Below are 16,331 nucleotides of genomic sequence, written 5' to 3' on the forward strand. Positions count from 1 at the left end.
AAGGTACAGGCAGGGAGAGGTATACTTGGAGAAATGAAAATCACAGTGCAAATGCCAAGTGGGAAATATTAAGTGGTTTTATGAATGGAACGTAAGATAGGGCTCCTGAAAATGAGGCAGTACAGATAGGATAATAAAGAGCCTTATTTGCCATAGTAAGGGGTTTGCCTTATAAATAATTATTACATAATCCCTGTTAAACATCTAATGAGCTTAACAATGTATAAAATATTTTACTTATATTTTTCCAATTTATTCTTCCCAATAATCCCATATACCTCTCATCCCCATTTTCTAGATGACAACTGAGGCTGAGATTAGGCAACTTACTCATTTTAAGTAAGGGAGAACATAGATTTATATTTCATAAAGCCCATCTTGCAACAGTATGACTAATGACCATAAGGAATCAAAATGAAAGCAAAAAGACTAGTTTCAGAGGCTGTTGGAGCAGGTCCTAGACGTTAAGAAATTTATCTGAGATCTTCTCTAATTCCTAAGTTAATAAATGTGGAAATGCTTATACAGGCTCAGATCTTTTCTCTAATCAAATTTTTCATAGAAAATTACATGTTCCTGGGGAATGTCCTTACTCAAGTTAACACCTTTCCTATGATTCCACAAAAACAACTGCTGTACTATTTTGACTAAAGTAGTTTCAAAACCACTTTTTCTTTTGTTACATAGATCTGAGTCAATGTCATATCTAACATCCATTTTTTAAATCCCAACAACAATTTTATAAATAAGAACTATAAACGCTTAAGACCTCCTAAATCTCTCTCTAGTTTTACCACCAGCATTAGCTGTTGGCTTTTTTCTACTAGAATAAAAGTTTTCATGACTTCACAGTAAGTTGCTTCATCCATAATTCCCAGTGCCCTCCTCCAATGCCCTCAGCTGCACGCTCAACCCACACAGCAGCACAGAGGGAGTACTATGCAAATTTGTGCCCCCAAAAATTAAATATCATTACTTGAAATAAATTTTCAATGTCACCTAAGAATAGGTGAAGCTTTCCATTTTAAGTCCACAAACACAGAGTCCTATAGCATAGTAATCCACTTGAAAAATGGTGAGATGTCTATTACTGCAGGACCAGTGGAAATGGAGAAGGGATGGATTTAGGGGATGTCAAGAAGGAAGAACTGATATGAGTTGTGACTCAATGGATGTAAGACATAGAAAAACTATTCCCAAATTCCTCTGGTTCATGACTTAGCAGATGATAGTATCACTTACGAAAACATAGAGAAACAGATTTGGCCAAAAAGATAATGAGTTCATTATAAAGTGCACCTCACCAATGAGAAAAAAAAGCTACATTCTGGTATACTTTAACCAAGACAAACATGTTTAGATTAAGATGGAATCTCTCCAACTGTACTACTAGCACTACTTAACAACCTAAATTTAGGTAGTTAATGCTACAAAAACCTTACTTAACACTGAGAAAACCATTTCACTTGAGAGCCTTATTAAATGTATGTGAAATTTAGATACAAGATATTTAACAATTATCACACCTGCTTGAAGAGCAAAAACTGCTCAACTGGTATAAATAACATAAGTCTATGCAACTAGGTGATAAGTACATCAGACATAAAACTGCCACTAACTAGGAATATCTGCATTTACCCTGGGAAAGACCAGTCATGGGCAGACTTACAGGCATAAAAGTCTATAACCTAACAGCCTGAAAATGTTGTAATTTTTAAGGTCAATGACTTCTTAAGGCTTATAAAAGTAGTGACTGTATTCTAAATAGTCCCATGAATCTGCTTACTGGGACCTCAAGTTTCTTTGCCCCACAAAGAGGGCAGTTATAAATAAGTAAAAGCTAACCTCTTTTACATGGTTTTGAATTTTCTGATATAACACATATCAGAAAATTTTTCATACTGCTATAAGCCAAAGGGATTGGAAACTATTCACTTTTTAAGCAAGATAGACTCGAGGCTACAAAGCTAAGTTGTTGCAGAACCTGGCTTCTGTTTTCCTCTCCAACTTACCTCATTACAGATCCCCTATATTGAACATTACCCCCCAACTAGAAAGCACTAAACTGCTTGTAGTTTAGTATGATATTGCAGCTTAGTATATTGCTATGCATGATAATGTACTGCTTTTATATCCCTGCTCATATTTTCTCTTTCTCTGCATTGCTACCTAGTTACTTATCCTTGAAAACTCAGTTCAGAGATCAGCTCCTCCAAGAAGGCTTCTGTGGTTGTGGTTGGTGCTCTTTCCTACCAGTACCAGGTATTATTATTCACTGATTAGCTATCCCTGGCTACCTGACTATCAACTTCGTTGAAGACAGAAACTGTCCTCGGTGTTTGTCGATTTGCTGAACAGGTGATCTAAAGATTATACAGGTTGAACATCCCAATTCCAAAAATCTGACATCCAAAATGCTCCAAAATCCAAAACTTTTTGAGTACCAACATGATGCTCAAAGGAAATGTTCACTGGAGCACTTCAGATTTTGGATTTTGGAGCATATTTCAGATTTGGGATGCCCAACAAGTAAGTCTAATACAAATAAAATATTCCAAAATCCAAAAACAAAACAAAACAAAACAAAACAAAATCCAAAACACTTCTGGTCTCAGGCATTTTTGGATACTCAATCTGTATGCAGATTTGTTTTAAAAAATGGCTTACCAGAGTTACCTGGCACACATCACCCACAACAAAAAGAGACCAAAATAACAAATAACTATATTTCAACTAAAATGACTGTAGATATATGCTGCAGAGCACCAGAGAAAGGGCAAAATCCCTGTGGAACATGGAAGCCTCAGGATAGCACCACAGGGAAGGGAGCGAGGCTTCCTACCTGCCGCATTGTCTCCCTTGACAAAATCAGCTTAAAATCAGAGGAGCTTCTTACAGGGAAAAAGTAAGCTGGAGATACCTATCAGTGGTCCCCACTGCTGCCACAGCCACCAGCAATTCTTGATAAAGGAGAGTCCTTAAGTCCTCAGTGGCCACAAATCCAGTCTGGAGAGTAGCCAAGAGATCATTCAGCTGTATTGCCTCAGAATGGGAGCCCACCTTGTCCTAAGCTGCTGTAGCATGGCACCAAGTTGAAGCTAGACTCACTACTAGTGTGCATCCTGCCCTGGGGACCAGTAGCAACTGACTCTCTTCATCCCTGAGAACCAGTCATCATTCTACCGTGATCACACAATGGCCTGCAGCACCATAACCCCATCCACATAGAGTCTAGGTCAAACAGAGTGACGATGATTTCAGCATCAGACCCCACACAGCGCTACCAACCACCCAGAAAACAGGCAGACCTGCACAGCAAGGAAGCCATCAAATAGACAGCTGGCAGCGCTTTACCCAACACCCCTGTTCCATACAACCATCTGGGCTGCCAAGTATGCATGCGCCAGTACTCAGCCAAAAAGCCAATCCTGTGGCAGCCCTACTTCCTCACAACCCATCACAGAACCACCTGCCCACGCCCTGCCTGATAGCTGGCAATTCAGTGGTCCTGTCCCCTAAAACAGGCGATAATAGAGTCCCACAGTCCCACAGCACACAGTCCACCTGGTCCTGTGGTAGCCCTGGCCCCCTATCATAGACTGCTGCCAAACTGCCCAGCCCCACTGCACAAAAGCATTTGAGCCTAGCCCAAAGCAACAGCCAACCAGGCAGTAGCCCCATCTCCCTACGTAGCCACAGAGCTGCCCAGCAGGCCGCTGCAGCAAAGGCCTGAGCCCAGCACGACAGCCACCACAGCAGTAACTACTGCCTCCCTGGAAAACCAGATAGACAGCCTGGCAGCCATTTTAGCCTGTACATGTCTTGGCCAAAAATCAGCTCAGTACCCTCATCTATAGCATTGCCATCACAAACTCCCACAGCCTAGGCAACTGAGGCAATTGCAAACATCAATGACTAGGATTATAGCTGAAGATCACAGCTGAAGCTGACAAGGATTATTACACCACCCATTGAGTCCACCCAGAACCAAAGGCAACACACCATACCCAGCTAATACCCTAAAACCATCTACAGAAAAAGACTGTTACTATATACTAGCTACTCAATAAAATTGAAAAGAGCAACTACGCTACTAAATGCACAGATATCAACATCCAGTATCTTGCACACGATAAACGAAAATCAAGGAAACATTACACCCTCAAAGGAATACGGTTAAGTCTCCTGGCTGGAGGCAGTGGCTCACATCTGTAATCCCAGCACTTTGGGAGGCCAAGACAGCCAGATAGCATGAGCTCAGGAGTTCAAGACCATTCTGGGCAACATGGCAAAACCCGTCTCTACAAAATATAAAAAAATTAGTCGGGTGTGGTGGCATGCGCCTGTACTCCTAGCTACTCAGCAGGCTGAGGTGGGAGGATCACTTAAACCCAGGAGGAGAAGGTTGCAGTGAGCTGAGATCATGCCACTGCACTTCAGCTTGGGTGACAGAGCAAGACCCTATCTCAAAAAAAAAAAAAAAAAAGGAAAAAAGTCTCCAATGACAGACCCCAAAGAAAAGGACACTTACAAAATGCCTGAAAAGGAATTCAAAATAGTGATCTAAAGGAAACTCAGTGAGATACAAGAGAATACAGACAAACAATTAAATGAAATCAGGAAAACAATTCATGATCCGAATGAGAAATTCAACAGAAATCAATATCATAAAAAAGAACCAAACAGAAATCTTGGAACTGAAGAATTCAATGAAAAAAATAAAAATAGTATACAATTGAGAGCTTCAACAATAGACTAGGATCAAGCAGAAGAAAGAATTTCTGACCTTGAAGATGGGTCTTTTGAAATAACCCATTAAGAGGGGAAAAAAAAACCAAATAAGAATATAAAAGAAAGCCTTGGAACATATGGGACATCAATAGGCAAACAAATACTTGCATTGAAGATTGCCTGATGGAGAAGAGATAGAGAAAGGCGCAGAAAACCTATTTGATGAAATGATAGCTGAAAACTTGCCAAGTAGTGGGAGAAATACGGACATCCAGATTCAGGAAGTTCAAAGGTTCGCAATTACATTCAACCCAAAAAGATCCTCTCCAAGGTGCATTATAATCAAACTATCGAAAGTCAAAGAGTAAGACTTTCAAAGCTGCAAGAGAAAATTGTCAAGAGAATCTCCATTACTATCAATAGATTTCTCAGTAGAAACCTTGTAGACCAGGAGAGAATGGGATGGAATTAATATATTCAAGGTATTGAATGATACAACTAGAAACAAAAGGACAATAATCACTATCATAACAACACACAAAAGTATAAAACTCACCAGTAAAGGTAAACTCATAAATCAAACAGATCAAACCCCAGTGATACAATATGTCATATAAAATATTCAATCTGCTAGTACGAAGGTTAAATTTAAAATGGTCAAAAACTACAACAGCTACAAATAGTAGCTAAGGAACACATAACAGATGAAGAAGAAAATTAAGGCAACAAAAATATAAATTGAAGGGGGGAGGGAAAAAACCTAGGGTCCTTTTATGTAACCAAAGTTGAGTTGCTATCAGCTTAAAACATTCTATTGTAACTGCAAGACTTTTTTTTCCCCCTTTGAGACAGTCTTACTCTGATGCCCACGCTAGAGCATAGTGGCCTGATCATGGCTCACTGCAGCCTCAATCTTCCAGGCTCAAGTGGTCCTCCCACCTCAGCCTCCTGGGTAGCTGAGACTACAGGTGTGTGCCACCATGCCCGGCTGATTTCTTTTTTCTTTATTTAGTAGAAACGAGGTCTCACTATGTTGCCCAGGCTGGTCTCAAACTCATGAGCTCAAGCGATCTGCCTGCCTCAGCCTCCCAAAGTGCTGGGATAATAGGCAAGAGCCACCACACCAGCCTAACTGAAGACTCTATAGTCTATGTAGAAAAAAGTTACAGCAGATACACAAACAAGAAAGAGAATGAAAACAAAGCTTGGCCCCACAGAAAACCACTAAATCAGAGGTAAACAACAAGAAAGGAAGACAAGAACAAAGGATCTCCAAAACCACCAAAAAGTAATTAACAAAATGGCAGGAATAAGACCTTATCTATCAATAACAATCTTGAATATAGCTGGACACGGTGGCTCATGCCTGTAATCCCAGCACCTTGGGAGGCCAAGGCAGGCGAATCACTTGAGGCCAGGAGTTTGAGACCAGCATGGCCAACATGGCAAAACCCGTCTCTAATAAAAATGCAAAAAAATCAGTTGGGCATGGTGGCACATGCCTGTAATCCCAGTACTGGGGAGGTTGGGGCACGAGAATCACTTGAACCCAGGAAGTGAAGGTTGCAGTGAGTTGAGATCACACCAGTGCATTCCAGCCTAGGTGATGGAGTGAGACCCTGTCTCAAAGAAACAACAACAAAAAAAAAAAAAAAAAAAAAAAGAAGAAGAAGAAGTAGAAAAAAATCTTGAATATAAATGGATTAAGTTCTTCAATTAAAAGGTACACTACAGCCTGGGCAACAGAGAGACAGACACCCTGTCTCAAAGAAAGAAAAAAAAAAAAGGTATACATTGGTTGAATAGATTAAAACACAAAATCTAAGTATACATTGCCTAGAAGAAACACGCTTCACAAGCAAGAATTAAAACATATACCAAAACCTATGGTATGCAACAAAAGCAGTTCTAAGAGATAAGTATACAGCAATAAATGGCTACATCAAAAAAGAAGAACAATCTGGTTTTTAATTTCTTTTAGGGACAGTTTCGCTGTTGTCCAGGCTGGAATCCCCAGGAGTTTGAGGTTGCTGTGAGCTATGACTGTGCAATCGTGGAACCGCACTCCAGCCTAGGCAACAGAGCAAGACCCTGACTTAAAGAAAATAAAAAAAGAATAAAATCTTGTAATTTGCCACATCGATTAACCTGGAGGACATCATGTAAAGTGAAATAAGCCAGACATGGAAAGACAAATACTGCATGATCTAAGACTTAAACATAAGACCTAAAACCATAAAAACCCTAGAAGAAAACCTAGGCAATACCATTCAGGACATAGGCATGGGCAAAGACTTCATGACTAAAACACCAAAAGCAATGGCAACGAAGCCAAAATTGAGAAATAGGTTCTAATTAAACTAAAGAGCTTCTGCACAGCAAAAGAAACTATCATCAGAGTGAACAGGCAACCTACAGAATGGGAGAAAGTTTTTGCAATCTATCCATCTGACAAAGAGCTAATATCCAGAATCTAAAAAGAACTTAAACAAATTTACAAAAAAAAAAAAAACAACAAAACCCCATCAAAAAGTGGGTGAAGGATATGAACAGACACTTCTTAAAAGAAGACATTTATGCGACCGACAAACATATGAAAGAAAGCTCATCATCACTGGTCATTAGAGAAATGCAAATCAAAACCACAATGAGATACCATCTCACACCAGTTAGAATGGCAATCATTAAAAAGACAGAAAACCACAGGTGCTGGAGAGGATGTGGAGAAATAGGAACACTTTCACACTGTTGGTGGGAGTGTAAATTAGTTCAGCCATTGTGGAAGACAGCATGGCAATTCCTCAAGGATCTAGAACCAGAAATACCATTTGACCCAGCAATCCCATTACTGGGTATATACCCAAAGGATTATAAATCATTCTACTATAAAAACACATGCACACGTATGTTTATTGCAGCACTGTTCACAACAGCAAAGACTTGGAACCAACCCAAAGGCCCATCAATGATAGACTGGACAAAGAAAATGTGGCACATATACACCATGGAATACCATGCAGCCATAAAAAATGATGAGTTCATGTTCTGTGCAGGGACATGGATGAAGCTGGAAACCATCATTCTCAGCAAACTAACACAAGAACAGAAAACCAAATACCACATGTTCTCACTTATAAGTGAGAGTTGAACAATGTGAACACATGGACACAAGGAGGGAAACATCACACACCAGGGACTGTCAGAGGGTGGGGGGCTCGGGGAGGGACAGCATTAGGAGAAATACCTAACGTAGATGATAGGTAGACGGGTGCAGCAAACTACCATGGCACATGTATACCTATGTCACAAACCTGCACATTCTGCACATGTATCCCAGAACTTAAAGTATTCAGAAAAAAATTGATATCATAGAGGCAGAGAGTAAAACAGTGGTTAGCAGACACTGGGGAGGGGAGGGAGTAGGAGAGAATGGGAAGAGACTGGACAACAGATACAAAGTCACAATTAAGAGAAATAAATTCTGGTGTTCAACTGCACATAAAGGTGACTATGATTAACAGTAAAATATTGTATATTACAAAATATACAATATTATAGCTGTTGAGAGGCTGTTGAAAGTTCATGACAAAGAAATGATAAATGTATGATGTGATAACTATACTAACTATCCTGATTGGATTAATATTCAACATAGATGTGTATCAAAACATCAACTTGTGCCCCATATATACAATGTGTCAATTTTTGTTTGTTTGTTTGTTTTATTATACTTTAAGTTTTAGGGTACATGTGCACAATGTGCAGGTTAGTTACATATGTATACATATGCCATGTTGGTGTGCTGCACCCATTAACTCGTCATTTAACATTAGGTATATCTCCTAGTGCTATACCTCCCCCCTCCCCCCACCCCACAACAGGCGCTGGTGTGTGATGTTCCCCTTCCTGTGTCCATGTGTTCTCATTGTTCAATTCCCACCTACGAGTGAGAATATGCGGTGTTTGGTTTTTTGTCCTTGCGATAGTTTGCTGAGAATGATGGTTTCCAGCTTCATCCATGTCCCTACAAAGGAAATGAACTCATCCTTTTTTATGGCTGCATAGTATTCTATGGTGTATATGTGCCACATTTTCTTAATCCAGTCTGTCATTGTTGGACATTTGGCTTGGTTCCAAGTCTTTGCTATTGTGAATAGTGCCACAATAAACATACGTGTGCTTGTGTCTTTATAGCAGCGTGATTTATAATCCTTTGGGTATATACCCAGTAATGGGATTGCTGGGTCAAATGGTATTTCTAGTTCAAGATCCCTGAGGAATCGCCACAGGTACCAAAACAGATATATAGATCAATGGAACAGAACAGAGCCCTCAGAAATAATGCCGCATATCTACAACCATCTGATCTTTGACAAATCTGACAAAAACAAGAAATGGGGAAAGGATTCCCTATTTAATAAATGGTGACGGGAAAACTGGCTAGCCATATGTAGAAAGCTGAAACTGGATCCCTTCCTTACGCCTTAGACAAAAATTAATTCAAGATGGATGAAAGACTTACATGTTAGAACTAAAACCATAAAAACCCTAGAAGAAAACCTAGGCAATACCATTCAGGACCCAGGCATGGGCAAGGACTTCATGTCTAAAACACCAAAAGCAATGGCAACAAAAGCCAAAATTGACAAATGGGATCTAATTAAACTAAAGAGCTTCTGCACAGCAAAAGAAACTACCATCAGAGTGAACAGGCAACCTACAGAATGGGAGAAAATTTTTGCAATCTACTCATCTGACAAAGGGCTAATATCCAGAATCTACAATGAACTCAAACAAATCTACAAGAAGAAAACAAACAGCCCCATGAAAAAGTGGGCAAAGGATATGAACAGACACTTCTCAAAAGAAGACATTTATGCAGCCAAAAGACACATGAAAAAATGCTCATCATCACTGGCCATCAGAGAAATGCAAATCAAAACCATAATGAGATACCATCTCACACCAGTTAGAATGGCAATCATTAAAAAGTCAGGAAACAACAGGTGCTGGAGAGGATGTGGAGAAATAGGAACACTTTTACACTGTTGGTGGGACTGTAAACTAGTTCAACCAATGTGTCAATTTTTAAAAATTAATTAATTTTTAATGAAAGATTATACACAAATCACTTGATCACAGGTTTATCTACTGGAGAGCTGGAGTAGGGCAGCTTTACCTCTTAGCTTGCACAGAGATACTAATAAACCAGCAGGGCCTTAACTGGCCAATCCCAATGTGCAACTGGATACTCACCAGGAAAGGATTATACATGGGCTTTAGATTATGAAGTTTGAAGTCCTCATCTATCATTTACTATCTGTGTGGTCTCAGAAAAATTATACCACATTCCTAAATTTTAATTTTGTTATTTATAAGTAATACATTTACCTCAGAGAGTTTAAAAAGATTAAAAGTTACTTGCAAAAGTATGCAAATGAGTTAGGCATGTGTGCTTGTATATAAAGAAGTGGGTTAATATTTATGTGTGAATATGTGTGTATTTATGTGTGTATGTATGACTAAAAATGCCTCATTTAGTAGGCCAGGAACTCTATACATAGTAGTAATTATCAGCAAGGTAAGAATGATTATTATTTCTGAATACAAACATAATTACTTATATAATTTGAAGCTGTTCGGATTTAACATGAAATTATAACACAAGGCATGTGACTCAAGTTAGAGTCATTCAAGTAGAAATCCTTTCAATGTACCATATGTTATACATACAACTTTATGCAAATAAATTTCAGATCCTATAGAGTACAAAACTGAAAATTTTGAATGATTCTTACTTTAAGGATTACTTTTTAAAACTGCCTATTCGGGTAAAGATATATCATTAATTTACTCCTCTAAAACATCTTTCTCTTCCCCACTCCCACCTAGAGTTCGTTGTAGATCCTCTGTAAATGCCAAATGAAAGGAACTGATGAATGATTAGACTGTTCTGAATTTTAAAACATTCATAACCCAAAAGAAAGTTTTAAAATATGAATTCAGAAATAAAATCAGTAACAGCTGGCTTGTTTAACGCTAATATGCACAAGAGTGGAAATACTCCAATCATCCATTACTATATCTCATGAAAATGCTTCACACAGGTTTCAGCAAGTACTCCCATAAATACTGGTCACAGGACTAAAGCTATCACTGGATCAGTGTCCAGTACAGTCAGAAACAAAGCATTCAGCCAACAGTCTCACCAAGAGTGGCAGGGCTGGGGGCACTCAAAGGGGAAGTGTCCAAAAAGAATCACAGATTTTCCTGCCGTGACACGTATACAAATTTTTATAGATACTTACACACACATATAGTTATATACTATGCCCCCATCCACCCTACATAGTATAGTACTTTTTAGTTTATAAACATTTTCATAGACTGTATCTCATTTGAGCATCATGACAACACTGTCAGGTAAATATGAGAGATATTAGAACCCCACTTAACAGATAAGGAAACTGAGACTAATATCAAGTGACATATACAAGGTAACACAGATATAAAATAAGGCTATTAGGCCAACACTCTATTACAAAACAATTTTATCCCTTAAAAGTTAAACAATTTTATCCCTTAAAAGTTAAACAATGTTTTTTTTTTTTTGAGACAGGGTTTCGCTCTTTTGCACAGGCTGGAGTGCAATGGCACAATCTCAGCTCACTGCAACCCCTGCCTCCCAGGTTCAAGTGATTCTCCCACCTCAGCCTCCAGAATAGCTGGGACTACAGGTGTGTGTCATCACACCAGGTTAGTTTTTGTATTTTCAGTAGAGATGGGGTTTCACCATGTTGGCCAGGCTGGTCTCGAACTCCTGACCTCAAGTGATTTGCCCGCTTCGGCCTCCCAAAGTGCTGGGATTATAGGTGTGAGCCACTGCGCCTCTGCCTCCCGGGTAACCTCTGCCTCCCGGGTAACCTCTGCCTCCCGGGTTCAAGCGATTCTCCTGTCTCAGCTTCCCAAGTAGCTAGGACTAGAGGCGTGCGCCACCACGCCCAGCTAATTTTTGTATTTTTAGTAGAGACGGGGTTTCACCATGTCGGCCAGGATGGTCTCAATCTCTTGACCTCGTGATCCGCCCACCTTGGCCTCCCAAAGTGCTGGGATTACAGGCGTGAGCCACAAAAGTTAAAAATTTTCAATAAATGTGCTGAGTCCTCAAAAAGAAAACAGAAAAGTACCAGGCTAAAAGATGCAAGATCAGGATCTGACCTCACTCTACAATTTTCTTTCTGTATAAGCTGGATAACTTAACTCCTCAGAGCCTTAGTTTTCTCATCTAGAAAATGATAACAGCATTAAAAATTTTTTTTTAAATTTTTTAAAATTTTATTTTTTGAAAAATAGAGATGGGGTCTTGCTGTGTTGCCCAGGCTGGTCTTGAACTCCTGGGCTCAAGTGACCCACCCACCTCGGCCTCCTAAAGTGCTAGGATTATGGGCATGAGCCACCATGCCCCAACTGGATAATGGCATCTATCTTGCAGGATTACTGTAAAGAGAAAATGAGAAAATATATGTAAGGGGCCTCCTTCAAATTATCTAAGATAGTGGTCCCCCACCTTTTTGGCATCTGGGTTCAGTTTCATGGAAGAAACCAGAGAGGGTGGTGAAGCAGGGTGGTTTTAGGATGAAACTGTTCCACCTCAGATCATCAGGAATTAGACTCTCACAAGGAGCAGGAAACCTAGATCCCGCACATGCTCAGTTCACAATAGGGTTCACACTCCTATGATAATCTAATGCAGCTGCTGATCTGACAGCAGGCAGCACTCAGGCAGTAATACTTGCTCATCTACCACTCACCTCCTGTTGTGTGGCCTGGTTCCTAACAAGCCATGGACCAGGACTGGTCCACAGCCTGGGGGTTTGAGCCTCCTGAACTAGGACATAACAAGTGCTTCATAAATGGGAAAAACTTTTTTTTTATTGTTTTCCTTTTTCTCTAGGCTCCGGCTATCTTAATTCCTAGTAGGGTTAATAGAATTATGTTTTAAGATTCTTTCTAGTTCTAAAAGTGAACAGGAGAGTGAACTATTTCTTTCTATATTAAGAAATTCTGGGGCTGGGAGTAGTGGCTTAAACCTGCAATCCCAACAATTTGGGAGGCCAAGGCAGAAGGATCACTTGAGCCTAGGAATTCAAGACCAGCCTGGGCACAAAGCAAGACCCCCATCTCTACAAAAAATACAAATTAGCTAGGCAGGGTGGCACATGCCTGTAGTCCCAGCTACTCAGGAGGCTGAGGTGGAAGGATCGCTTGAGCCTGGCAGGTCAAGGCTGCAGTGAGCCGTGACTGCACCACTGCACTCCTGCCTGAGCAACAGAGGAAGACCCTGTCTCAAGAAAAAGAAAAAGAAATTCTGGGGTTTTAAATTCAGGTCACACTGCCCCATCTGTAGTTTCTCAAAATGTTTGTAAAAACTTAACAAGCAATGTGTTCATTTAAAAAAAGGATTATTGGCTGGGTGTAGTGGCTCACATCTATAATCCCAGCCTTTTTTTTTTTTTTTTTTTTTTAAGATGAGAGTCTCCTCCTTGTCACCAGGCCGGAGTCCAGCAGCGTGATCTTGGCTCGCTGCAACTTCCACCTCCGGGTTCAAGCGATTCTCCTGCCTCAGCCTCCCAAGTAGCTGGGATTACAGGCGTGCGCCACCATGCCCCAGCTAATTTTTGTATTTTTAGTAGAGACGGGGTTTCACCATGTTGGCCAGGATGGTCTCAATCTCCTGACCTCGTGATCCACCCGCCTTCGCCTCCCAAAGTGCTGGAATTACAGGTGTGAGTCACCGCACCCAGCCTATAATCCCAGTCTTTTGGGAGGCTGAGGCAGGAGGACTGCTTGAGGCCAAGAGTTTGAGACCAACCTGGGCCACACAGGCCTCATTTCTACAGAAAAGAAAATAAATAAATATATACATGCATTCATACATACATAAAAAGTATAACTTACCAACAGTTTTGCTGCCTGAACACGAACCACCCAAGAGCCATCACTGACCATGTGACAAATTTTTCCAAACGCATCATCAACTAAGCGTATTTCTTCATTAGAAGAAGGAATTGGGACAATGCTACATTAAAAGAAAAGAAATGAAATCACTTAGAACAAAACATGAATCTAAGTCTGCAGATTCAGGCCATGCACAGTGGCTCACATCTATAATCCCAACACTTTGGGAGGCCCAGGCAGGTAGATTGCTTGAGCCCAAGAGTTCAAGACCAACCTGAGCAATATGGCAAAACCTCATCTCTACAAAAAAAATACAAAAATTAGCTAGGCATGGTGGCATGCGCTGATAGTCCCTGCTACTTGGGAGGCTGAAGTGGGAACATAACTTTAGCTCTGGAGGTGAAGGTTGCAGTGAGCTGAGATCACACCCCGGCACTCCAGCCTGGATGACAGAGCAAGACCCTGTCTCAAAAAATAAATACAGTCTGGGTGCAATGGCTCACGCCTGTAATCCCAGCACTTTGGGAGGCTGAGGCAGGTGGATAACTTGAGGTCAAGAGTTTGAGACCAGCCTGGCCAACATGGTGAAACCTCCTCTCTACTGAAAATATAAAAATTAGCCGGGCACAGTGACACATGTCTGCAATCCCAGCTACTCAGGAGGCTGAGGCAGGAGAATCGCTTGAACCTGGAAGGTGGAGGTTGCAGTGATCCGAGATAGTGCCACTACACTCCAGCCTGGGCAACAGAGCGAGACTCCATCTCAAATAATAATAATAATAATAAACAAATAAATACATAAGTAAGTAAGGCTGCAGGCTCAATAAACTGAGAGCAGTCAATGAAGACTGACACACACAAAAATGATAATTGAATAGTTCAAATCCTAGAATGATTAAATACAGTTTGAAATAAACAAATCACTCTAGGAGTACAAACCAACTCTTTCAGTTGCATTGCAAATTATGCTTTTTTTTTTGAGACAGGGTCTCACTTCTGTCACCCAGGCTGGAGTGCAGTGGCATGAGCACTGCTCACCGCAGTGTCAACTTCCTGGGCTCAGGTGATCCTCCCAGTTCACTCTTCTGAGTAGCTGGGACTACAAAAGCATGCCACCACACCCAGCTAATTTTTTATATTTTTAGTAGAGACAGTTCACCATGTTGCCCAGGTTGATCTCAAACTCCTGAGATCAAGCAATCCGCCCGCCTCAGCCTCCCAAAGTGCTAGGATTACAGGGCTGAGCCACTGCAATCAGGTGCAAATTCTCAATGTATTGAATAAAAGTGTGTAACCCACCAAAGGTTCAGCCAGGCGTGTAATCCCAGCACACTGAGATACTGAGGTGGGCAGATTACCTGAAGCCAGGGGTTCAAGACTAGCCTACCCAACATGGCAAAACCTCATCTCTACTAAAAATACAAAAAATGAGCTGGGTGTGGTGGGGCGCAACTGTAATTCCGGCTATTTGGGAGGCTCAGGCATGAGAATTGCTTCAACCCAGGAGTTGGAGGTTGCAGTAAGCCGAGATCACATCACTGCACTGCAGCCTGGGCCACAGAGCAAGACCCTGCCTTAAAAAAAAAAGTACGTAACCCACCAAAGGTTCAAAGATTTATGAAATTATCAAAAACTAGCTTCCACCAAATATTTCACATCCTTAAGTTTATTATCTTCTGTAACTGAAATTCTTCTTCTTTTTTTTTTTTTTTTGAGAGAAAGTGTCTTGCTCTGTGACCCAGGCTGGAGTGCAGTGGTGCGATCTCAGCTCACTGCAATCTCCACTTCCCGGGTTCAAGCGATTCTCCTGCCTTAGCCTCCCTAGTAGCTGGGATTACAGGCGTGTGCCACCATGCCCGGCTAATTTTTGTATTTTCAGTAGAGATGAGGTTTCACCATGTTGGCCAGGCTGGTCTTGAACTCCTGACCCGAGGTGATCCGCCCACCTCGGCCTCCAAAAGTGCTGGGATTACAGGCACCACCGTGTCCAGACTGAACTTCTATAAATACATTAAATCTCAGAATAAATCAATATAAAACTTACTTATCAATCCAGTCCTAAAAGAAGAGACAATTTCCAGTTAGCTCTTTTCTTTGTATGTGTCTAAGTCCTAAAAAGGAGTCTACTACAAATGGAGCCTACTCCTACAGGTTTATTAATCCATTCTGGTTTTCAAATTTTGGCAGTTTAATGAAGAGGAAAAAACACCTCTTTTTCCTATACAAGGAAAAATAAAATATTCTATAAATATTTATAAATAAAAGATGAATATTTATAAATATCATATTCTATCTTACAAAATATAATAAATAATATTGCCTACCTCCTCAAAGAATCACTGTGGTTAATTTAATTGCTGTGAAAATATTTTTAACCAGGAAAACTACATAAGAGATCATTATTCTCAAACTCATCTGGTATCTTTGTCCGGCATTTGGCGCAAGCCAAACTAAAATGGGTCCCAAACAATTTTAAAGATTTTTTTGTAAAGTACTGAAAACCATTTAAGAAAGATATTCCAATTTCTTCACTTATGGATGAGAAGATTAGGACAAAAGAAGTGAAGTATCTTTCTGAAGGTATACAGAAAGCTCCTATCAGAGATGAAAAATGAGGACCAGGCAATCTGATTTTCAGGGCC

At 40.4% G+C, this 16,331-nt stretch overlaps 1 protein-coding gene across 1 annotated transcript in view; it reads right to left on the bottom strand.

Moving 5' to 3' along the window:
* Positions 1-16,331, bottom strand: part of LOC103783255 (integrator complex subunit 4-like protein 2) — a 93,434-nt gene that overhangs the window by 67,963 nt on the left and 9,140 nt on the right. Inside the window, 1 exon segment of the mRNA XM_055114990.2 lies at positions 13,690-13,810. Coding sequence (XP_054970965.1) covers positions 13,690-13,810 — 121 coding nt within the window.

Source organism: Pan paniscus, chromosome 6 (genome assembly GCF_029289425.2).
Source record: "Pan paniscus chromosome 6, NHGRI_mPanPan1-v2.0_pri, whole genome shotgun sequence".
Classification (NCBI taxonomy): domain Eukaryota; kingdom Metazoa; phylum Chordata; class Mammalia; order Primates; family Hominidae; genus Pan; species Pan paniscus.